The 25,405-nt window shown below is 46.7% G+C and overlaps 1 protein-coding gene across 2 annotated transcripts in view; it reads right to left on the bottom strand.

Moving 5' to 3' along the window:
* Window positions 1-25,405, bottom strand: part of scaper (S-phase cyclin A-associated protein in the ER) — a 464,954-nt gene that overhangs the window by 100,678 nt on the left and 338,871 nt on the right. For both annotated transcript variants that reach the window (XM_072492784.1, XM_072492785.1), the window contains 2 exons: window positions 12,142-12,374; window positions 3,004-3,159 (listed from right to left, as the gene is read on the bottom strand). In XM_072492784.1, the coding sequence (XP_072348885.1) occupies window positions 3,004-3,159; window positions 12,142-12,374 (389 nt within the window). The remainder of the gene's footprint in view (window positions 1-3,003; window positions 3,160-12,141; window positions 12,375-25,405) is intronic.

Genomic DNA, 25,405 nt, shown 5'->3' with positions numbered 1-25,405 from the left:
TTCTTGAGGACAACCAGGTGTAAGCAATGAATACAACTGCATCAGGGTCATCCACATTTGATGGAATGAACTTTAAAAAAAGGAACTGGTTCTACAGATGGCCTCCACACCCCTGGGCCACGGAGGGGAAAAGTCAACCCAAGTTCCTAATCACAAACCAATGATACAATTGGACCTAGACAAAGGCAGTGGATGAACTTTCTGCCAACACTTATTAACAAAGCTTACACTTGGAGCATTGTTATTAGGGTGAATTACCAGGTGCTTGCTGGGTGACCAGTTTTCATGAAAATGTACGTTCTAATGAGTTACCTCCTTCAAGAAAGGAGCCAGCAAAAAATAAAAAACACAGTGAAATGTTTCAACACTCAGGGAGGTTGTAAATAGCATTAAGTAGAACGTGGCATGCGTTTAAATCACCAGAAATACTGTTAGTATTGTGACTGCTTCTCTATCTATTATTATCTGTCACTGGGCTTAAAAACTGCAGAGTAAATATTTTCATACAAACGAGTGGTTGGAATGTGATCCTTGTTCTTTGTCTGTGCGTTATTTATAAACATGACAGTATCAATGAAAAGGAGCTGCCGTTTTCACCTATACAGAATACTTGTTGAATAACCTTTTGTTACTTCACAATCAACATTTGGAATTGTTTTGAACAAACTATCTCAAATTGCCTGGAAACAGCTACATTTGTGCCTCATCAAAACATGGGGCAAACTAACTGAAGTGTGACGAAATAACTCTGTACTTTATTCAGATAACATAATTGTGGACGCTCATTATTGTTTCTGCATGGAAACATGTCACAGAAAACCCCAAAACAAAATGTCTCCTATTCTCTCCCAATTGCCAAGTGGATAAAGACACTATCCTGATACCTCAACAGAACTTCTTGGGATCAATTCCTGGTTTATGCTAAATCAGTTGATCGGAATAAGAGCAGCAAAGAGACAGGACAATCATCTTTACTGCTGTTGGGCTCATGAGAAAAAGTAGTGGAAGCCAAGCTTCTTGGAAGCAGTCTTGGCGGGTGAGGGATCTGGGGTCAAAATAGTGGGACAAGAAGAGGAAAATAGATGAGTGGATTCACTAAAGTGAGTCAGACTTGCACCAGACATATTCATGCTAATTTTAGAAATTTAGATTAAGGCGATACAGGTGGAGGGCATTCATTAGAGAATTATTTGAGCAACATGTGAGAATTGGACCTTATTGAAGCATTCAATAAGGGGCTGTTTAGCACAGGGTTAAATCGCTGGCTTTGAAAGCAGACCAAGGCAGGCCAGCAGCACGGTGTGATTCCCGTAACAGCCTCCCCGAACAGCCGCCGGAATGTGGCGACTAGGGGCTTTTCACAGTAACTTCATTTGAAGCCTACTTGTGACAATAAGCGATTTTCATTTTCACACCATCATATATCTCCCTCAACTCCAGCAATACCAGAGGCACCAATAACACGCTGCAACCTCCTCCCCTCTGATACCAACCCACCTGTACCCCTGTAGGAGTCAATCACGGATTCTTTAACCCCGTCATAACAAAAATGAAAACGTTACAAACAAAATCTGTGAGAACACCATAGACCACAAGACCCAACAAAGCGCCAACATCAGGCACAATGCAGAACAATCATCATTTCACATATTTATATAGAAGACCAGCAAATATTCAGACAATAGATTTGGATTATAGTCAGTGCGGTCAATATCTCCCAACAAATGAGCCGAGACAGGATTTAAAAAAAAAAGGAAAACTACCAGGAGCGGAGGGTCTCTGGATAAAAAGGACCAGGACACAGCCATAGGCCCGTGAACCTCTGCCGCACGCCCTTCACCATGTGACAAAGAAGAAAAACACTGCTCGTTCAGACAAAGGAATGTCCCAACCATATGGGAGGCAACAGGATATCAACTACATTACCGGAACCGACACAGCCCCGCACCCTTGTGCAACAGCCACCCCGAACAGGCGCCGGAATGTGGCGACTCGGGGCTTTTCACAGTAACTTCATTTGAAGCCTACTCGTGACAATAAGCGATTTTCATTTCATTTCATAAAGAGACACTTATTGACATCAGTTATAAAGTTTGAAATTATACATTTGTAGATTTTCACTTCGTAAATTGAATTAAGATTGACATCTGGGGCGGGATTCTCCGACCCCCCGCCGGGTCGGAGAATCGCCGGGGGGGGGGGGGGGGGGGGGGGGGGGGGGGCGTGAATCCTGCCCCCGCCGGCCGCCGAATTCTCCAGTACCGAAAATTCGGCGGGGGCAGGAATCGCGGCACGCCAGTTGGCACCCCCCTCCCCCCCGGCGATTCTCGAGCCGACGATGGGCCGAAGTCCCGCTGCTGTCATGCCTGTCCCACCGGCGTGAATCAAACCACCTACCTTCCCGGCGGGACTGGCGGCGCGGGCGGACTCCGGGGTCCTGAGGGGCGATCTGGCCCTGGGGGGGTGCCCCCACGGTGGACTGGCCGCGATCGGGGCCCACCGATCCGCGGACGGGCCTGTGCCATGGGGGTACTCTTTTCCTTCCGCCTCGGCCACAGCCTCGGCGATGGCCGATGCAAAGTGACACCCCTATGCGCATGTGAGGGGATGACATCAGCAGCTGCTGACGCTCCCGCGCATGCACAGACTTCCGTCGCCCAGTGCAGTCTCTTCGGCCCCGGCTGGCGAGGCGCCAAAGGCCTTTCCTGCCGGCCGGCGGCGCGCCAACCACTCCGGTACAGGCCTAGCCCCTCAAGGTGAAGGCTTGGCCCCTAAAGGTGCCTTTGGGGCGGCCCCACGCCGGAGCGGTTCCCGCCACTCCATCCCGCCGGGACCCCTCGCCCCGCCGGGTAAGGGAGAATCCCGGCCCTGGTCTCCTCCTTCACCACTGGCTATGTGGAGTTTAACAATGGAAGAATCTGAAACTTTTAAGAATTCAAATTAGCAAGTTGCTACGCATTTGGAGAAAAGTTGCAGTTATTGTTAAATCGCTCAGTCACTTACCGATTGACAATAGCAAAGCAAAGCCGGCACATACTGTGCAGCAGGGCTGTAACATTTTGCAGAAAGGAGGCAATTTTAGGTTGTTCATCAACAGGCCCTTGTATGGAGAGGAAACAGCCATACAGCCTATCAGTGAGTCCAGTATATACCACATAGCTAAGAATAGATAGAAAGAACAACATTAGTGTAGTCAAGGATGGTTAAATACAAATCTAAGTAATATGTTGAAAATCTTAAGTTTGTATACACCTGCTATTTCCATTATAAATTCCCATGTCTATACTTTACAACAGAAATACATGTAAATTAAGCAAGGTGTAATTACAGTGCGACAAGTGTACACAGGAATTTTCTGTAACATATGTGGAAGTAGGAATATATAATAGAAGTATGAAATTAAAGACAGAATTGCATTTACCTAGAGGGTTGTGGATGCTCAGTCATTAAGTAAATTCAAGGCTGAGATCAATACATTTTTGGACTCCAAGAGAGTCAAGGGTCTCGGGCAAGAGAGTGGAGTTGAAGTGGAGGATCAGCTGCGATCTTATTGAATATCGAGCAGGAGAGTGGGGACGAATGACCTATTCCTGATTCAATTCCTTGCGTTTTATGTGGCTTACAAATACATTTTATTAAGCCCATCAAAAGAAGTATAATATGGGGCAGCACGGTGGTGCAGTGCTTAGCACTGCTGCCTCACAGCGCCGAGGTCCCAGGTTCGAACCCAGCTCTGGGTCACTGTCCGTGTCGAGTTTGCACATTCTCCCCGTGCTTGCGTGGGTTTCGCCCCCACAACCCAAAGGTGTGCAGGCTAGGTGGATTGGCCACGCTAAATTGCACCTTAATTGGAAAAATGAATTGGGTACTCTAAATTTATATTTTAAAATAGAAGTATAATATCTCGGAGAGCTATGGTGATTGATCTTCGAAAAAGCTGTTACGGCTGTATTTGTGGGACTGGAACAGTGTGCCAGGATTAAGAGCAATGACATTCCCCAGAATCCATGGAACTATTCCACAATGGCATTCAGGAAAATAAGGTTGTTACCTGTGGAACTCCAGTCCGACATAATATCAGAGCTTCCAGGAAACAAATTGCATTTAAGAAATCTGTGAATTTCAAGTCACGCACAGCCAGTTCATTTTTGGCCAGATTACCTGAAGACAGGAGACAGTACTGAACTGCTACTGCAATTTGAAGAAAAAGCTGCAATGGCCTGTTTATTTAAGATACGCTCAGCTCCAGTCACAAATAACAGACTGGGGAAGTGGCATCTGGTCAACTTCCCCCAAGCCCCCAAAAGAGGCTGCACTTGCTTGACTGATTCAAAGCAACTTGCAAGTGAGCAGATGAATGGGGAAGAAAAAAGATGAACCATCCAAGGGTTTAAAATGAGAGAGATAAAATGTGAACAAAAGGTCGGAAGACAATGCATGGGTTTAATTTCACTCCAAGTTCACTTAATATCACAAAATGGCAGCTGTTTTTTTCTCCAACTACTTCTGTCGTTTAACTCTCCTCATCTCTCGTCTGCACCTTCTACTGCAGTGAATTTATTTTTGAAAGACTCACACTTTCATTTCTCAGAAACAATAGCATTACATAGTGTGAACCGAAAATAATTAGATCATGTATTTCAAAGTCCTGCTACAGACAATAAAATGCAGCAGGTCAAATGTTACAGCCACTTGTATATAGCACGATTCCACAAACAGCAATAATGAGAATTATTGAAGGTGTTGGCTTCCTGGGTATTGGAGGCCAGAACACAAGAGGAACGTCCTGCTCTTAATATCCCGTAGGATCCTTAATATCCACCCGATGCATTGGTTCATCAGAGGAAATGCTAAAATACACCATTTTGCCGCTCCTGCCACACCAGAGTACCAACTTGCATGAACGCACCTCCCTGGGGTAAAGTTTCAACACTAAAATCTTCTGATTCAGGAGGAACTGAGCTCAGATGTTCATCAAAAATAATATTTATTGAAAGAAACATTGGTACTGAGAATGCATCATCTTGATAATGTGGCCCACAGGGTTCCATTGAATCCAGCCAAATGGTCCATTGAGGCAAAATGTTTCGACACCCTTTCTGCAAAGGGCTTTATGAAATGAGTATGGGTGGAATCAATCCAGTTCCTGGTGGGCATGGGCCACAAAGCAGTCCATAATTCTGCCCATAATTCAGTCTATAATTCCCCCCCCCCCTCCTCTCAATTGCTGCCTACCGATAGCAAAATGTCAACACCCTAACGTGAAGTGTCATGATTTAGCCATGTTACTTGAGAGCTAATGTGATTTAAGGATGGGGATGAAGGAGGGAGGGAGAGAGAAAGAGAGGAGAGAGGGAACCTTGTTTAGAAGGGGGCTTGAAATAAAGAGCTGCTGTGGTGGGCAAAAGAGTTGATATTGTCATTCTCGGGGGTGGGGGGGGGGGGGGGGGGTACTCATTAAAAAACAGCTTGGTCAACAAAGAAGGCAATTTGATTCAAAATTATTGAAAGAACAGTTTATCTTTTTCCAAGGACAAAAGCTTTTATTCTTCCCACTCTAAAGCCTGGTCATTTAATGCAAAGCACTATCCTGTAATTTGTACCCAAAACACCCAAAGGGAAACCCAATACTTTACCGAACAGGTAGTCTTTCCAGACAGACTTGTCATTATGCAATTTCTAATTTGTCTATTTGAGACTGAGTCTAAACTGCATTCTCCCACTGTCCAGAACCTTCAACAAATCACTCCTAATTGCATCTTCACCCTGTCACAGTTTCTATGGCAGCTCTGCGTTCTGCCCATCTCCTACAATGCCGCAGGTATTAGACAGTCTCAGCTTACCCTGAGCCTCTGGCATTATCCAAGTTCAGTGTAGCTGACATCTTCAGAGCACAGACCCATCAATCAGCAGACCTCCCACCTTTATGCTGCATATCCTTTTGCATTCATCCAACTATTTTCTATAACTACATTAGCACAGCAGTTCTTTTCTGGTTGATATCTTCATTTTTTTTCTTTGATTTCCTCCCTACTTTTTCTGAAGGTGTCGACTCCTGCTGGGCTATTTCTTATGGCTCCGGCAACTCGCTGGTGCTTTGCGCAAGTGGTCATTCTTCACTTGTGAGAGCAAGTGTCAGCCCACTATTTTTCTTGGGGCTGAAGGCAGGGCAATCACAGTCCTGACCCTCCCTGACATCCACAAAACCCTTTTCGTAATCATGGTTACAGGATTTTGATTGGAATGAGGAATCCTGTCTGGTTTTTACCTCCCTATCAAGCCTCCCCAAAACACCCTGGTCACCTAGGCAAATGGTACCCACTACTCAATGTCAGCCCGCCTGCTGAAAGGTGCTCTGACTGTAATTAACTAAGGCTGCATTCACACTACAACTTCAGTATTGTTCAGCACTAAAGCTGTGTAAATCTGGAGTCAGAATGAAACCTGACTCTGGAGTAAAAGGGGTGAAAGGTCCCATAGAGAGCATGTGGCAACAGATGGAATGTAACTTAAGCATGGTAACAAACCCATTCAGGGGTTTTACTACACCTTCTGCATAGATTTTAAACCTACCTGCAGTTGATTTAAATGTTTAGGCAGCGTGGATATGGCTGCCACATTCTCTAAACATCTCAATTTTAAATGTCTGAAGAGAATCATAGAATTTACAGTGCAGAAGGAGGCCATTCGGCCCATCAGGTCTGCACCGACCCTTGGAAAGAGCACCCTACTTAAGCCCACAGCTCCACCCTATCCCCGTAACCCCATCTGGTCTCTTTTGGCCATTAAGGGCAATTTATCATGGCCAATCCACCGAACCTAACCTGCATAACTTTGACTGTGGGAGGAAACCGGAGCACCCAGAGGAAACCCAGAGACACGGGGAGAACGTGCAGACTCCTGACCCAAGCCGGGAATCGAACCTGGGACCCTGGAGCTGTGAAGCAATTGTGCTAACCACTGTGCTGTCCTTCAACATGCATCTCTAGTCAAGAACATGGGTGTAAAAAATGGAGTTCCATGCAACCAGTGTAAACTGCTGCTGGTTGCAAACACTTCAACGTAAAACTGAACGGCGGCATGGTGGTTAGCACTGCTGCCTCACGGTGCTGAGGACCCGGGTTCGATGCCGGCCCCGGGTCACTGTCCGTGTGGAGTTTGCACATTCTCCTCATGTTTACGTGGGTCTCACCCCCACAACCCAAAGATGTTCAGGGTAGGTGGATTGGCCACGCTAAATTGCCCCTTGATTGGGAAAACAAATTGGGTATTTTAAATTTATTTTAAAAAACACATTAAACTGAATGAACACAGACTGAACCTTGGCATATTTAACTAATTCATTCAACAAAACACTTTAGCAGGGGAGATCGGAAAACCTCTTTCTCCTGATCTTTTCCTCATCTGGCCTCCAGTTACTTTTTTTCCTTATTTTGACTTTCTTTGAGGCATTGGGATTATTAAAGAAAATTACAACATTTTAATGCACAGCTGCTAGAATCTGCCTTCAGATTAAATTGTAAAAAAACTAATTTAGTTCCACCCCACTCCTTATTTTGAATGACACTAGAAAGCGATCATATATGTTACAGAAAATGCTAGTACTAGTCAGCAGGTTCAGAAGCATGTGTGGAAAGTTAACATTTCAGTTGGTAGTCTTTCATCAGAACATAACTGGTTTGAAACATTCCCTTTCCACAGATGCTGTCCACAGATGCTGTTTCGTCTACTGAGTATTTCCAGCATTTTCCCTTTGTATGTCCGATTTCCAGCATCCGCAGTATTTTGCCTTTGTAGATCTCACATTTCACTCTCTCCTGATTTAAAAAGCATTAAAATTGTTGTTTGCAGTTTTCCCTTTGGAGTCCAAATTTGTCAACCCATCCATGTACAGGAATATTGGATGGGCGAGTTCCAAAACAGGAAAATCCCAGCCCTTAAATTGGCAGGGAATGGAAAGACAATTATTTGCCAGGATTAGTGTTAGAATCTTTTGCCAAGCCCAAAACAGGGTAATGGCAAGTTTGGGTGGTCTGATTATGGCTGGAGGTCTAATGTTTGCTCCTCTCTGTAATGCTCATTTATACATGTACTAGGACATTCAACTAAAGGGATTTGTTTCAGTCACTTTAATATCACACGTTTTCATTGAGGAAGGGAATCGTACATTTTTGTACAAACTTCCCTCGTAACTCCACTTCAAGAATATTGCTGTACTGAACACAGAATAGTTTCTGCTGTACGTTTCCTTGACTGTTGATTAAAAAGCATAAAAATCAATTGCTTCACATTACAGGGGAATACAATCCCATTCTCCCAGGAGCAAGTTGTGCCAAATAGGAGCATTTTTGCAGAAAGAACTACAGCAATGCAGAACAGATTCTCTGATAGCACAGTGGTTAGCGCCAGGGACCCGGGTTCGATTCCCGGCTTGGGTCACTGTCTGTGCGGGGTCTGCACGTTTTCCCTGTGTCTGCGTGGGTTTCCTCCGAGTGCTCCGGTTTCCTCCCACAAGTCCTAAAAGACGTGCTTGTAGGTGAATTGGACGTTCTGAATTCTCCCTCAGTGTACCCGAACAGGCAACGGAGTGTGGCAACTAGGGGACTTTCACAGTAACTTCATTGCAGTGTTAATGTAAGCCTACTTGTGATGCTAATAAAGATTATTATTATCCTGACTCCTCTCCAGCTTGGCTGTGAGCCTGACAACAAGGGCCTCATCCTAATAAGTAAAATGAACTGTGTCTATAAAATGGGACTACCAAATTAATGAAAATAACCTACCCAGAATTCAGCACGGAAGCACTCGTTTTTGGTGGAGATGCGAAGGGATTTTTTATCCTTCCAACTCAATGAGAATATGAAATATTGAAATGACTGATACTAAACACCTTGAGCAATTGTGTAAAACCCAATGGTGCAAGTCAACACCAACAGAATGAGCTGCAATGATGTCAGAACGGGATCGCGTTTGTCACTTCATGTATTGTTTCGGGTCTTGGATGTTTTAGTCACTTCCTTCCCTTAGGCTACCCAAATCTGCTTCAGTCATTTCCCACCTTACTTTAGATTCAGTTGCTTATTCTGCATGAACTGTGACCTCAGCCTTCCTGAATGCTCCTGGCTATGGCTGCCATGCATTACTTCGAACTACCTGCACAGGATACACTGAACAATATCGAGCAAAGACCACAATGGAGACTCGGGGGGAATAATTACTGACCGTTTCATTCTTTTGTCCACAATTCAAAAGATTTGTGGACAGCCTGCAAATACCTTCGCATCTCAAAGCAATAAACTAAAGTTAGGAAGTTTTCGGTGTTCTTCTTTGAATGAAAATGAAAGTCCATTGAAAAGCTTTGCTCTGGAGAAACTCAGGCAAATTCAACAGTTGATGTGTCTCAAATACACAAATTAGCTCCATCAAAATAGTACATTAAATTGAGAGACTATGGGTGGGATTCTCCGAAATGGAGGCAGAGTGTTCGCGCCGTCGTGAACGGCCCCTATCCCGACCGATTCAGGGCCGATAAAGGGCTAGGAGCGGCACCACGTCATTTACGCGCGCCAGGCCTTGGTGCCGTGTAAAGGCGGTGCCGCATACATGACGCGGCCGGCGCCGCATATCTGGCATCACCCACGCGTGCGCGGGTTGGCCGGTGCCAACCCGCGCATGCGTGGTTGCCGTCCGCTCCGCAAGATGTCTGACGGATCTTGCGGAAGAAAGGAGGTCCTCCTTCAGAGAGGCCGGCCCGATGATCGGTGGGCACCGATCGCGGGCCAGACCCCATTTGAGGTCCCCCCGGGTGCAGGATCCCCCCCCCCCCCACCCCCTGCAGGCCGCCCCCCCAGCGATCCCGTGCTGTTCCCGCCAGCAGCAACCAGGTGTGGACGGCGCCGGGGGGAACCCGCCGTTTTGGGCGGGACGCTCGGCCCATCTGGCACTGAGAATCGCGGGGGTACCGGTGAATCGCCATTTTGGCTGTCTCGGGCGATTCACTGGACCGTGCCGCGCAAAACGCGATTGTGCCGATCTGGCCGCTTCCGTGAATCGCGGGAGGGCGTCGGACCGGCGTCGCGGGAAAATTCGGCGACCCAGGCGATTCTCCAAACCGGCACGGGAGCGGAGAATCGCGCCCTATAAATCAGATACACTAAACATGAAGCTCCCTGTCTTGAGATACAAATATTAATCCTGCCTACTGGTCTGTTTGGGACTGATTATATTCCACACTTTAAAAAATGGAACAAGATGGGATTACGTGATAAACAATCACTTTCATTCCTTCCAATCCAGGTTTTCCCACTCCTTTCTAAACTGGGTGTAGGTGCAGGTATGATGTGCCAAATAGTCTCCCTGCCTTGCTGCAAACTGCTGCTGTTCTGATCCTTAATCTTCTCCTAAACGACAGTGACTCGTGGTGGAACGCAGCATAACAGACCTAAAGTGAAATCTTTTCATGAGCGAAGTGGCTTTAGGATGACATGTGGAAGTAATCCTTCATGATCCATCAGCTAAACCAGTCAAGGTCTGCAATACTCGAGGGCACTTTTAATGACTGACCGGCCAGCTTGGTTTAGGAATGGAAGCAGAAATGGTGGACCAATTTGGCTGGTATTATTCTCACAAGGTGCCTGACAGCGCTGCAAGTGAATGCCCGACTGAGTCAGCTGATCCTGCTTGGATGAGTAGCAGGAAGCTTGCCAATTGTCTGTATTGGTAAGCTAAACAGTTTTGGTTAAACGCCGGTGGCACTCTTGCGAACATCTTGGGTCACTAAAGCCAGACTTTAACAACTTGTGCTTAAACTCTGTAGACTTGGATAGTGGGTGCATCACTAATAGGAGAGTGTGCGCACACTGTATTAGTCAAAGACGACTCTTCATCATTCTAATAGAATTTCTGACCAAAAGAATATGTAATGTGTCACTTCTTTGCGCATGAGCTGGCAACTGAGTTGTTGAGAGGTCATACGACTGAGTGGGAACATTAAAACCATAATGGTTTGGTCCTGTCATGCGAGGTCACCAAACCTCCAAGAGGCATCACAGGGATTGGGATTCGGAAGCCCGGCTGACCTATTCCCTTTCCTCGCCACGAGGCACAAATTGAATCATTTTCTCCCTACTCACTCAACGCAATCCCGTCAGATTGGTTGGCTTACTACAAACCAAGTTTTATACCAGCAATGGAGTTCATTTACCGCCTGAGCTGGCCACAAGACTGTGGGTAAATTAGCCCTAAAGCTATGTGGAGATTGCACATTCTCCCCATGTTTGCGTGGGTTTCACCCCCACAACTCAAAGATGTGTAGGCTAGGTGGATTGGCCAAGCTAAATTGCCCCTTAATTGGAAAAAATTAATTGGGTACACTAAATTTATATTTAAAAAAATAATTAGCCCTAAAGTGGAGGGGATGAGGGGCACTGAGAAATGCAACATGGAAATTCTATAACAATTCATCCTCACTCGGTGGGTGAAAAAGGGGGGAGTTGCGAACAGCAGAAAATTAAAGGCACAGCCAAGTAGATAGATTTTGAGGGGGTTTCACAAGTCAGAAATGGAAGTAGCAAAGCAAATTGGTTTTGTGGAGCATCCCAGAGAAAAGGAAGTAATGGCCGAAAGATAAACTTCCGGAGTAAACTGAGAAACAAAAAAATACCGGCAAGCTGAGGAGAGTAGGATATTTTAAAAATGTATTTTCTCATGGGATGTGGGTGTTGCTGGCTGGGCCAGTATTTATAGATCATCCCTAATCGACCTTGAGCTGAGTGGCATGCTGGGCCATTTCAGAGGGCATTTAAGAGTCCACTTTCTGTGGATCTGGAATCACATGTCGGCCAGACCAGGTATCGATGGCAGATTTCCTCCTCTAAAGGATATTAGCGAACCAGATGGGTTTTTATGACAATTATGCATCACCATTAAGACTTTTAATTCCAGACTATTTAAAAATTGAATTCAAATTTCACCATCTGCCTTGATGGGATTGGTTCCTGGGTCCCTAGGCCATTACCCTAAGTCTCTGGATTACATCACTTACCTGGTCAGGTGGATAAGAAGTTGATAATATAATAATACATTTAAAACTACACTTATTTAACTCCTCCCCCCCTTTCTTTACACAGACACTGCCTTCACCTGATGAGATCCTGTATCCTGCTGATGCACAGCTCACTCTGTGAAAGGTTATTTTTCGTTTCTTGCCCTGATTTCTTCGGCGTGCCAGGTTGGCTGTTGGCCTCGGGGAGGTTGCTGGCCAGGCACCCAAGCACAGTGGCGCAGGTCTGCAGAAGCCCTGTGGTCAGCCCTTCAAACACTTGTTTGCTCACACTCTTTCCAAAGATGGCTTCGTCTTCAGCTGGAACAAAAAGCTACAAAACGAAAAGAAATGCAAAATATCAGAATGGAATACATTTCTTTAAGCCCAATTTGGCCTGCCTGCCGTCTTGAAATTTTCTGAAATGTAAAAGCATTTTTATACTTTGTTGGATTTTTGACCGTGATTTGGGAGGGCAAATTCTGTCCCTGCCACTCCCCTCTTACACCCAAGACCTGAGCTCAGTAGCACTGCTGGGCTCCATTGCATAGCATGGACATCCAATGTACAAACATACTTTGCCTATGTTTACCAGCCTCTCCGCGATTCCATTGAGAGCCATTTGCTATCCATTGCATTCCTCTAACTTAAGGCCTTCAGGACGCGCGACAACGCAGAATCGGCGAACAGAAACGTATAGTCAAGTTCCGCACATATGAGTACGGCCTCAACCGAGACTTTGGATTCATGTCGAATTACATTTCACCCCCCCATGATCTGGCCTGGGCTTGCGAAATTCTACCAACTGTCCTGGCTTGAGATAATTCACACCTCTTTAACCTGTGATTTTCCCTCTCTCCAGTAGCTCCGTCTGGACCTGTAGACTTAATTACCTGCAAAGACTCGCATTCAAAGTATCGTCTTGCATCTTTAACTTTGTCTGTATATATGTTTCTGGAACCCACCCCTTCACTCACCTGAGGAAGGAGCAGTGCTCCGAAAGCTAGTGATTCGAAACAAACCTGTTGGACTTTAACCTGGTGTTGTAAGACTTCTTACTGGACTTTAACCTGTGTTGTAAGACTTCTTACTCTACTCTCAAACAAAAATTGGAATTCTCTCCAATTCTCTATCACATACCCGCTTTCCCACTATAATACCCTCTTTCCCACCATTGATCAGAAACTGAACTGGACTAGCCACATTAATACTGTGGCTATCAGGGCAGGTCAAAGGCTAGGAATCCTACAGCAAGTAACCCATCTCCTGACCCCACCCGCCCCCCCAAAAAAGCCTGTCCAGATCTACAAGGCACAAGTCAGGAGTGTAATGGAATACTCTCCACTTGCCTGGATGAGTACAGCTCCAACAACACTCAAGAAGCTCAACACCATCCAGGACAAAGCAGCCCGCTTGATTGCTCCCCCTTCCACAAACATTCAACCCCTCCACAACTGACAGACAGTGGCAGCCATGTGTACCATCTACAAGATGCACTGCAGTAACTCACCAAGGTTCCTTAGACAGCACCTTCCAAACCCAGGACCACCATCACCTAGAAGGACATGAGCAGCAGATACCTGGGAACCCCACCACCTGGAAGTTCCTCTCCAAGTCACTCACCACCCTGACTTGGAAATATATTCCTGTTCCTTCGCTGTCGCTGGGACAACATCCTAGAACTCCCTCCCTAACAGCACAGCAGGTGTACCTATACCTCAAGGACTGCAGTGGTTCAAGAAGGCAGCTCACCACCACTTCTGAAGGGCAACTAGGGATGGGCAATAAATGCTGGCCTAACCAGCGACGCCCACATCCCGTAAATGAAATTAAAAAAAATATCCTTATGTTGTTTGCTAATGTTCCTGTAAAGGCGCTACTGTGAGAATTCCCTGCTCCATGGATCCAACCAATCTGTAGAAGACTGACAACAGATTTCAAACTTTAAAATGGAAGGCAACACGTGGAAGTCCTCCTAGGTGTACCTGTTTCTGGAACAAGCCAAAACACAAACGGGTTTCTCACCTGCCGCTCACCATCAGGTTTTCAAAATCCGATGGCTATTTAATAGATACTCGCTGGAACATAGAATCAGGATCAGGAGTAGGTCATTCGGTCCGTCAAGCCTGCTCCGCCATTCAAACAGAGCATGGTCAATCATCTAACTCCATGCCATTTTCCCCACTATTCTCATTTATCTGTCTTGAACAGTCTCAATGAATGAACTTCCACAGCCCTCTGGGGTAGAGAATTCCAAAGATTCACCATCAAGTACAGAAATTCCTCCCCATCTCAAGACTTAAAGTAGCCTGACCCTTATTTGAAGACTGTGTCCCCTGGGTCTAGACTCAGCAGCCAGGGGAACCATCCTTTCCACATCTACCCTGGCACGCCCTGTAAGAAGTTTGTAAGTTTCAATGAGGATAATTTAAGACTGCGGTGGTCACAATGCAGAATGCTAACCAGTATACATTCAGGGCACCACACATCAGCTGCGGAATAGCAAACCAGCAACTAAGATTTTGTTGGGTCCTCCAGCATCCACATACAATGCCATGTCCTTCAGGTGTAGAGTGTGGTGGCGCAGTGGTAGCACTGCTGCCACATGGCGCTGAGGGCCCGGGTTCGAATCCCGGCCCCGGGTCACTGTCCGTGTGGAGTTTGCACATTCTCCCCGTGTCTGCGTGGGTCTCACCCCCACAACCCAAAGATGTGCAGGGTAGGTGGATTGGCCACGCTAAATTGCCCCTTAATTGGAAAAATTTAATTTACAAAAAAGAAAATACTTTAAGTGTAAAGCATCTTATTTTTGAGCTTCATCAGCAATTCAGGTGCATCTGTGACTCATTCATTATAATTCTTCGACAGATATCGAAATCATAGAATCCCTATAGCGCAGGAGGCCATTCGGCCCATCAAGTCTGCACCGACCCTTCAAAAGAGCACCCTACTTAGGCCCAATCTTCCATCCTATTCCTGCAACCCCACCCTAAGGGGCAATTTAGCATGGCCAATCCACCGAACCTGCACAGCTTTGGACTGTGAAGAAACTGGGGCACCGGAAAAAACCCACGCAGATATGGTGAGAATGTAAAAACTCCACACAGACAGTCACCTGAGGTCAGAATCGAACCCGGTCCCTGGCGCTGTGAGGTAGCTGTGCTAACCACTGTGCCTTCCTAATGTATGATAACAGGTCATTAAAACCCTCCTAGCCCATGATAAAACAGTGATAAAAACAGCACACAGTTCTGTCTCCTCTCCCTAAACAACTTGCCATGGAGCCTCAACTTTCCCTCAATGTTTCTATTTTGTTGGCATGCACTTCAGTTCAGTCTCTCAACAGCTGCTCTGTTGCAATGTCGCCATCTCCTTCTGCAGCTAAATGCAGCTTTCCAGTTAGTCTTCACTTCAAATCAAATGTTTTCTTTCTCTCCTCTTTCAACAGCTTCTCTCATTTCTCCTTCAAAAACGGAATCTTTTTGAGTTCCCTCCCCGGTTTCAATAAAGGCCATCTTGACTTCCCTTAAGCTCGGTTAATCTTTCCTCAGTCTTGTTTTGATCTTATGCGATTTCCCCTGGCTCTTCGCTAAGTGAGCTCCCCTACCCACATCCACTGGTCAGAGATAGACTAGCGAAATCTAATTGCGTACAGCTCAAACTACAGAAGACAAAACTGTGAAATTACCCTGAAATTTCAAATTGATATAGTATTGCCTGTCCTTACAGCCAGTTTGCCACCTCGAAGCTTACGGAATCAAACCAGCAGCTTAGGTGTACATTTGGTCTTAAATTATTTACTGTCGCTTTTTTTTAACGCTAATCTTTTACTTTGTCAAGTTCACTTTAAGTTTAATTTTCCATTCCAGGCAAAACAGTGACTACACTTGAAAAGTATTTGATTGGCTGTAATGTACTTTGGGATGTCTGAAGACGTGAAAAGTATTATATAAATGCTAGTCTTTCTAACTTTGATTTTTATTAGTTTTCTGTTGGCCATATCTAATTGTTTAAACTTTTTATCCTCCGATTTTCGCCTCTGTTTAAGAATGTTCCTGAGAGGTGGTTTGGGATGTTGTATTACACTGAAGGTCATGCATGGTTGTTATCCTGTCTGGAGCGTGGTCCACTACTTTGTCCAGAACAGATAGGTCAGCCATATTCAAAGAATATTTTTTACTTAAGGCCATATTTCATTGCTTCTTAGGCTGTCAATTGTAACCGAATATCGGCATTAAGGGTTGTCTGATTTTGTTAAATCAGAGCTTCAATAGGCTTAATCAGGGCACAAGGTGCATCACATCGCAGTCCAATCCTGTCCTTACCAGATGTCCATCGGCACCTGTTCCAGCAGTCACTCCATAGTGATCAGGAGCAAGCACATGAACAACGTTCTCTCTCTCCAGTCCAGGAACACGGAGGGCGATGCTAGAAAAACTGTGCTCTTGACCCACTTAACATCAGCTAAATTAGCACAAAGCAAAGACGAAAGCTGGAACCTTCTTATTCAGTACAACACGGCTTCAAAACAACAAGTCCATTTACCATCGCTACCAGAAGCCATTTAAAGTCGTTCCTGTTTTTACTTTGTTCTTGAACATCGCTGGCAAGTCCGGCATTTGTTGCCCATGCCTAATTGCCCTCAAGGAGGTGGTGAGCCCCCCTTTTAAACCGCTGCAGTCCATCTGCTGTAGGTACGCCCACTGTGTTGTTAGGGAGTGATTTCCAGGATTTTGACTGAGTAACAGTAAAGGAACAGCGATATGGGTCCGAGCCAGGGTGATGCGTGACCTGATGGGGACCTTGCAGATGGTGGTGTTCCAATGTATCTACTGTCCTGGTCTTTCTCAGTGGTAGACCTTTGGGGTTTGAATATGTTGCTGCATTGCTGCATTATTGACTGCTGCCATTGTGCATTAATGTCCCCATTAAGATATCATTTTAAAGGCCATGTAAGTCCTCTTACCATTAATGCATTTACATTGGTTCTTTTTAAGCCCACCTATTCTTTGCAAACACATTTAAAGAGTCCCTTATTACCTAGCAGGTTATTTCCACTGAGCGTCTTTCAAATCAGTGGCTGGTTGGCTTCGTGATTGTCAATCATTGACCAAATTACAAATGTGAAACCATAAATAGTCTGTTACCATGGCAATGTAGCCAATAGGTATTATAATATGCATCAAGACTGTCAAGCTGATTTTCACCATGCTTTAGACTGGCTTGCAAGACCTATCACTTAAGATGCCTGATTCGCTCTCTCAGTCACTTTTAACATAATTTCCCTCCATTCCTCTTTTATGGCCTTAATAAGGTAGAGACTCTTCTCTGTCACACACAATGAGAAGCATCTGTTGCAAAAGTATACAGATCCTTTATGTTTGGGATGATAAGCCAGCTGCAAGCCCTCCTTTAACATTTTATGATCTGTGCTTCATTTTAATGGTTTCACTCTTTAGCTGAAAGGGGTGAGGAAAAAAAGGCATCTTAAAAGGCCAATGGTTAGAGAGTAAGATGAAGCACTTCAATTGTCAAGTACTTATCCCTTATGTACAGAACAGTAAGACTTGAAAGGTGCAATTTTAAAAAAATGTACTGACTCCAAACTATGCAGAATGCAACAGTAACTTCAGGCACACAAAATGAAGATCCTTCTGACCAATATGAAACACATGTATGTGTTTTCAGCAAAGATTGATTTTCACAACTCTATTTGGCAACTTTACTGCTGACTGCTTTGGCAAAGACATTATACAGGACACATTTCTCCTTACAGTGATGCTTTTCTTTAAATGTTCACTGAAGGATTACTTAAGAATTAAATTCTTGCTATTAAATCGAAACAGCAACACAGTGTTCAACATTACTCCTGATAAGCACTTACTGTGCAAAGCATTTTCCAGTTGTCTATTTAAAAATGTGTATTTGCAAGATATACAAGGAATCAATTCCTCTGGCCTTGCACCCTTCATGGATACTTCTTCTGCGTAGGCCTGCTCAATAATTCTCCTTTTGCCTTTAACACCCTTGTTCTCACCAAACCTCTCATTAACTCCCAGCCATTCCCTTAGTCCACTCCCAACTACACCCCCTCACATCTGAGGGCCATGAACTGGAATACATCTGGCACACATCTGGTCAAACACGTCAAGTTTTATCATGCCTGACTCTCATCATCCAAACTACACAGGGATCACTCTGGTCTGCAAAGACAACTCCAGGCTCTCTTTCTCCATTACAGCCTCCTCAGATCCCTATCTTGCACCACTCTGTCTGTACCTATTCCGCCAATACCAACTCATGGATCTCTCTTCTAAGATTGACATCCATGCAGCTGACTCTTGCCCCACTGGTTTTAATAGGGGTCGAGACTTTTGCTGCCGCAAAAGCTGACCCATTACCATTTCCTCGAAGTTAAACACGTGGAAGACTGAAGGCATTATCTTATAACTGCATCTTGGGACTTCCGGGTGCGGCGATGACCAGCTGAGTCGCACGTTTCGGCAGCTCCCGGTGGAACGGACTTTTGGGCTCTTGATAGGAGCCCCAACGGCAATTTTAACGGCTAAAAACACCGTGCGGTAAACCAGAAGGGTGTTCCCCCTGGACACGGATGGAAAAAGGAGAGGAAAGTGGCCGGATTGCAGCGGATCCTTTGGAACAACGGCAAGGAAGGCAAGCAGAAACCAAGATGGCGTCGGAAGGTGGCAGTTTCATATGGGGCCCTGAACAACAAGAGTTCTTGAAACGCTGCGTGGAGGAGATAAAAAAGGAAATGAAGAAAGAGTTGTTGGCCCCGATATTACAGGCGATTGAAGGGCTGAAAGAGGAACAAAAGACCCAGGAGCAGGAGCTTCGGGTCGTGAAGGCGAAAGCAGCAGAGAATGAGAACGATATACAGGGCCTGGTGGTGAAGTCTGAGATACAGGAGGCACACCAGAAACGATCTGTGGAGAGGTTGGAGGCACTGGAAAACAACGCAAGGAGGAACAACTTGAGGATTCTTGGCCTTCTTGAAGGTGTGGAGGGGGCGGACGTCGGGGCATATGTGAGCACGATGCTGCACTCGTTAATGGGAGCGGAGGCCCCGACGGGTCCGTTGGAGGTGGAGGGAGCATACCGAGTTATGGTGTGAGGATCGAGAGCAGGAGAAACTCCCAGAGCCATAGTGGTGAGATTCCTCCGTTTTAAGGATAGAGAAATGGTCTTTAAATGGGCGAAGAAAACTCGGTGTAGTAAATGGGAGAACGCGGTGATCCGCGTTTATCAAGATTGGAGTGCGGAGGTGGCGAGAAGGAGGGCGAGCTTGAATCGGGCCAAAGCGGTACTTCACAAAAAGAAGATAAAATTTGGAATGCTGCAACCGGCAAGACTGTGGGTCACATATCAAGGGAGGCACCACTACTTTGAAACGGCGGATGAAGCGTGGACTTTTATTGTAGAAGAAAAATTGGAATGATTGGATTATGAAAATGAACGTTTGGACAAAGTGGTGGGGCGAATGGGGGGGGCCGAAGAGGGGGTTTATGTTTTAATCCTGCGGTATGGTAACTTTTCTTTCTCCCACAGGTGGTGATGGGGGGAGGTGGGGAGGGAGAGGAGATGGGGCGTTGGCCATGGGAGGCGGGGCCGAGGGAGAGGCGCGGGCTTGGTTCCCGCGCTATGATAATTATGGCGGGAATAGAGAAGCAGGAAGGAGGGGGCGTCGCACGGTGCGAGCCGTGATCACGGGGGGAAGCCGAGGTCAGCCAGAGTTTGCTGACTTCTGGGAGCAACATGGGGGGAGTAATTACGCTAGCGGGGGGTCTAGCAGGGGGGGGGAGGGGGGAATTACTGGGTTGCTGCTGCTGGGGAAAGGGGGGAGTGGGTACGGGAAAGGATGGGCGGGGGGGCACCGTCTGGGAGAGATACAGCTGCGTGGGAACTGGGTGAGAAGCTGGAAAAAGATGATGGCTAACCGGCAAGGGGGGGGGGGGGGGGGGTGGGAAGCCCCCCAACTCGGCTGATCACGTGGAACGTGAGGGGGCTTAACGGGCCGATAAAGAGGGCACGAGTACTCGCACACCTTAAGAAACTTAAAGCAGATGTGGTTATGCTACAGGAAACGCACCTGAAACTGATAGACCAGGTTAGGTTGCGCAAAGGATGGGTGGGGCAGGTGTTCCATTCGGGGCTGGATGCGAAAAACAGGGGGGTGGCTATATTAGTGGGGAAGCGGGTAATGTTCGAGGCGAAGACTATAGTGGCGGATAACGGGGGCAGATACGTGATGGTGAGTGGCAAATTACAGGGAGAGATGGTGGTTTTGGTAAACGTGTATGCCCCGAACTGGGACGATGCCAACTTTATGAGGCGAATGCTAGGACGCATCCCAGACCTAGAGACCGGAAAGCTGATAATGGGGGGAGACTTTAACACGGTGTTGGAACCAAGGCTGGATAGGTCGAAGTCCAGGACTGGTAGGAGGCCGGCAGCAGCCAAGGTGCTTAAGGATTTTATGGAGCAGATGGGAGGGGTGGACCTGTGGAGATTCAGTAGACCTAGGAGTAAGGAGTTCTCGTTTTTCTCCTATGTCCATAAAGTCTATTCACGCATAGACTTTTTTGTGTTGGGTAGGGCATTGATCCCGAGGGTGAGGGGAACGGAATATACGGATTTAGCCATTTCGGATCATGCCCCACACTGGGTAGACTTGGAGATAGGGGAGGAAACAAGAGGGCGCCCACCCTGGAGAATGGACATGGGACTAATGGCGGATGAGGGGGTGTGCCAAAGGGTGAGGGGATGCATTGAAAAGTACTTGGAACTCAATGACAATGGGGAGGTTCAGGTGGGAGTGGTCTGGGAGGCGTTGAAGGCGGTGGTTAGGGGGGAGCTGATATCAATAAGGACACATAAAGGGAAGCAGGAGAGTAAGGAACGGGAGCGGTTGCTGCAAGAACTTTTGAGGGTGGATAGACAATATGCGGAAGCACCGGAGGAGGGACTGTACAGGGAAAGGCAAAGGCTGCATGTGGAATTTGACTTGCTGACTACAGGCACTGCAGAGGCACAATGGAGGAAGGCGCAGGGTGTACAGTATGAATATGGAGAGAAGGCGAGCAGATTGCTGGCACACCAATTGAGGAAAAGGGGAGCAGCGAGGGAAATAGGGGGGGTGAGGGACGAGGAAGGAGAGACGGAGCGGGGAGCGGAGAGAGTGAACGAAGTGTTCAAGACATTTTATAAAAAATTGTATGAAGCTCAACCCCCGGATGGGAGGGAGAGAATGATGGATTTTTTGGATCGGCTGGAAATTCCCAAGGTGGAAGAGCAGGAAAGGGTGGGACTGGGAGCACAGATCACGGTAGAAGAAGTGGTGAAAGGAATTAGGAACATGCAGACGGGAAAGGCCCCGGGACCGGACGGATTCCCAGTTGAATTTTACAGAAAATATTTGGACTTGCTCGCCCCGCTACTGACGAGGACCTTTAACGAGGCAAAGGAAAGGGGACAACTGCCCCCGACTATGTCAGAAGCAACGATATCGCTTCTCTTAAAGAAGGAAAAGGATCCGCTACAATGCGGGTCCTACAGACCAATTTCCCTCCTCAATGTGGATGCCAAGGTCCTGGCCAAGGTAATGGCAATGAGAATAGAGGAATGTGTCCCGGGGGTGGTTCATGAGGACCAAACTGGGTTTGTGAAGGGGAGACAGCTGAACACGAATATACGGAGGCTGTTAGGGGTAATGATGATGGCCCCACCAGAGGGTGAAACGGAGATAGTAGTGGCGATGGATGCCGAGAAAGCATTTGATAGAGTGGAATGGGATTATCTGTGGGAGGTGTTGAGGAGATTTGGGTTTGGAGAGGGGTATGTTAGATGGGTGCAGCTGTTGTATAGGGCCCCAGTGGCGAGTGTGGTCACGAATGGACGGGGATCGGCATATTTTCGGCTCCATAGAGGGACAAGGCAGGGATGTCCTCTGTCCCCATTACTGTTTGCACTGGCGATTGAGCCCCTGGCGATAGCGCTGAGAGGTTCCAAGAGATGGAGGGGAATACTTAGGGGAGGAGAAGAACACCGGGTATCTTTATATGCGGATGATCTGCTACTATATGTGGCGGATCCAGCGGAGGGGATGCCAGAAATAATGCGGATACTTGGGGAGTTTGGGGATTTTTCAGGGTATAAATTGAACATGGGGAAGAGTGAGCTGTTTGTGGTGCATCCAGGGGAGCAGAGTAGAGAAATAGAAGACCTACCGTTGAGGAAGGTAACAAGAGACTTTCGTTACCTGGGGATCCAGATAGCTAAGAATTGGGGCACATTGCACAGGCTAAATTTGACGCGGTTGGTGGAACAGATGGAGGAAGATTTCAAGAGATGGGATATGGTAGCATTGTCAATGGCAGGGAGGGTGCAGGCGGTTAAGATGGTGGTCCTCCCGAGATTCCTCTTTGTGTTTCAGTGCCTCCCGGTGGTGATCACGAAGGCTTTTTTCAAAAGGATAGAAAAGAGTATCATGGGTTTTGTTTGGGCCGGGAAGACTCCGAGAGTGAGGAAGGGATTCTTACAGCGTAGTAGGGATAGGGGGGGGCTGGCACTACCGAGCCTAAGTGAGTATTATTGGGCCGCTAATATTTCAATGGTGAGTAAGTGGATGGGAGAGGAGGAAGGAGCGGCGTGGAAGAGATTAGAGAGGGCGTCCTGTAGGGGGACCAGCCTGCAGGCTATGGTGACAGCCCCATTGCCGTTCTCACCAAGGAACTATACCACGAGTCCGGTGGTGGTAGCTACACTGAAGATTTGGGGACAGTGGAGACGACATAGGGGAAAGACCGGAGCATTGGGGGGGTCCCCGATAAGAAACAACCATAGGTTTGCCCTGGGGGGAATGGATGGGGGATATGGAATGTGGCAAAGAGCAGGTATAACGCAATTAAAAGATCTATTTGTGGATGGGAAGTTCGCGAGTCTGGGAGCGCTGACTGAGAAATATGGGTTGCCCCAAGGGAATGCATTCAGGTACATGCAATTGAGGGCTTTTGCGAGGCAACAGGTGAGGGAATTCCCGCAGCCCCCGACACAAGAGGTGCAGGACAGAGTCATCTCGAAGAAATGGGTGGGGGACGGTAAGGTGTCGGATATATATAGGGAAATGAGGGATGAAGGGGAGACTATGGTGGACGAACTAAAAGGGAAATGGGAAGAAGAGCTAGGGGAGGAGATCGAGGAGGGGCTGTGGGCAGATGCCCTAAACAGGGTAAACTCGTCGTCCTCGTGCGCCAGGCTAAGCCTGATTCAGTTTAAGGTATTACACAGGGCACATATGACTGGAACACGGCTCAGTAAATTTTTTGGGGTGGAGGATAGGTGTGCGAGGTGCTCGAGAAGCCCAGCGAATCATACCCATATGTTTTGGTCATGCCCGGCACTACAGGGGTTTTGGATGGGGGTGACAAAGGTGCTTTCGAAAGTAGTAGGAGTCCGGGTCGAACCAAGCTGGGGGTTGGCTATATTTGGGGTTGCACAAGAGCCGGGAGTGCAGGAGGCGAGAGAGGCCGATGTTTTGGCCTTTGCGTCCCTAGTAGCCCGGCGCAGGATATTGCTAATGTGGAAAGAAGCCAAGCCCCCGGGGGTGGAGACCTGGATAAATGATATGGCGGGGTTCATAAAGTTAGAGCGGATTAAGTTCGTCCTAAGGGGGTCGGCTCAAGGGTTTACCAGGCGGTGGCAACCGTTCGTCGAATATCTTGCGGAAAGATAGATGGGGGAAAAAAGAAGGCAGCAGCAGCAGCCCAGGACTTTTTGGGGGGGGGGGGGGGGGGGAGAGGTGGGGGGGGGGGTGGCCTGAGACAAGGCAGTTGCCAATTAGGGCTAGTTTTTATTTTTGTTATTTAATATTTATTTATTTGTTGTTGTTTTCTTTTGTTCTTGTTTAAATAAAAAAGGTCATTATTATCTGTATTGTTATAATGTTGTGTAAAGGATGCACAATGTACTGTGTTGGTTGACCAAAAATTTTCAATAAAATATTATTTAAAAAAAAATAACTGCATCTTGGCTACTGATTCCGTCTCCCCAGCTACCGCCGTAAGTTGAACCACAATACTGACATCCTATCTGATTCCAAATCTTCTCCAACCCAAACAGCACTGACTGCCTTTTTTATAATACTACCCGCATCTTCCCTGCCTCAGCCCAACCTCTGCTGTAACTCTTATCCAAGCTGTGTCTCCAAACTCAATTATTCCGATGTTCTCCAGGGGAACCTCCTACCCTCCCAGTCTTGAAATTCCAACTTATTCAGAATTCTACACCGATATTCCATACTACAGCAAACTCTGTAATCAAGATGCAGTTATAAGATAATGTCTTCAATCCATCTCTGCTGCCCTCACTGATGCACATTTACTTTAGGATCTCCAACTTTAGGGGCGGCGCAGTGGTTAGCACTGTTGCCTCACGGCGCCGAGGACCCAGGTTCGATCCCGGCTCTGGGTCACTGTCCGTGTGGAGTTTGCACATTCTCCCCGTGTCTGCGTGGGTCTCACCCCAACAACCCAAAGATGTGTAGAGTAGGTGGATTGGCCACGCTAAATTGCCCCTTAATTGGAAAAAATGAATTGGGTACTCTAAATTTGTTTTTAAAAAAGGACCTCCAATTTAAAATTTACAGTTGCGATTAAGTCACCAAGTCCTTGTCCGTCTCTATCGCTGGAGCTTTCTCCAGCCATATAAACTCCACCAGAACTCTGTGTTGGCCCCAAACTTGGCCCCATGTGATTCCTTTGTTCAACCATTGGTGTCCAAGCTTTCAGTCCCCTTGGCCCTACACACTGGAATTCCCTTCCTAAATCTCTTCATTTTTCCACATCCCACACCCCCTTCAACCCTCCATATAAACCAATATTGACTACATATTTGACCATCTCTCCGAATATCCCCTTCTTTGGCTCTGCATCTATCTTTGTTTGATTATGCCTCTGTGATTGCCCCAGGCAGATTTATGCATTATAAAGTATTATATAAATGCAGGTTTTAATATTTTGCCCGAACACTTGTGGGGATGAGGTTTGAAGTGGGCCCCTGCTGAGGTCAAAAAGGTTCAGTTCACATAATAAATATATATTTTGAGTATTTCCTTTGTCTTCCTTGCCATTAATGTATGATATTGTTCAGAGTCAGACAACTGTAGGCTTAGTAGGTGGCCAACTTCCCAAATTCATGGGCTAGTTTTAGACCATAAGACATAGGAGCAGAATTAGGCCACTCGGCCCATCGAGTCTGCTCCGCCAATCAATCATGGTTGATATGTTTCTCATCCCCATTCTCCTGCCTTCTCCCCATAACCCCTGATCCCCTTATTAATAAGGAACC

This window comes from Scyliorhinus torazame, chromosome 30 (assembly GCF_047496885.1).
Source record: "Scyliorhinus torazame isolate Kashiwa2021f chromosome 30, sScyTor2.1, whole genome shotgun sequence".
NCBI classification, from domain to species: Eukaryota; Metazoa; Chordata; class Chondrichthyes; order Carcharhiniformes; family Scyliorhinidae; genus Scyliorhinus; species Scyliorhinus torazame.
Note: the sequence above shows the minus strand (reverse complement) of the source record. Positions and strands in the feature narration are given on the sequence as shown.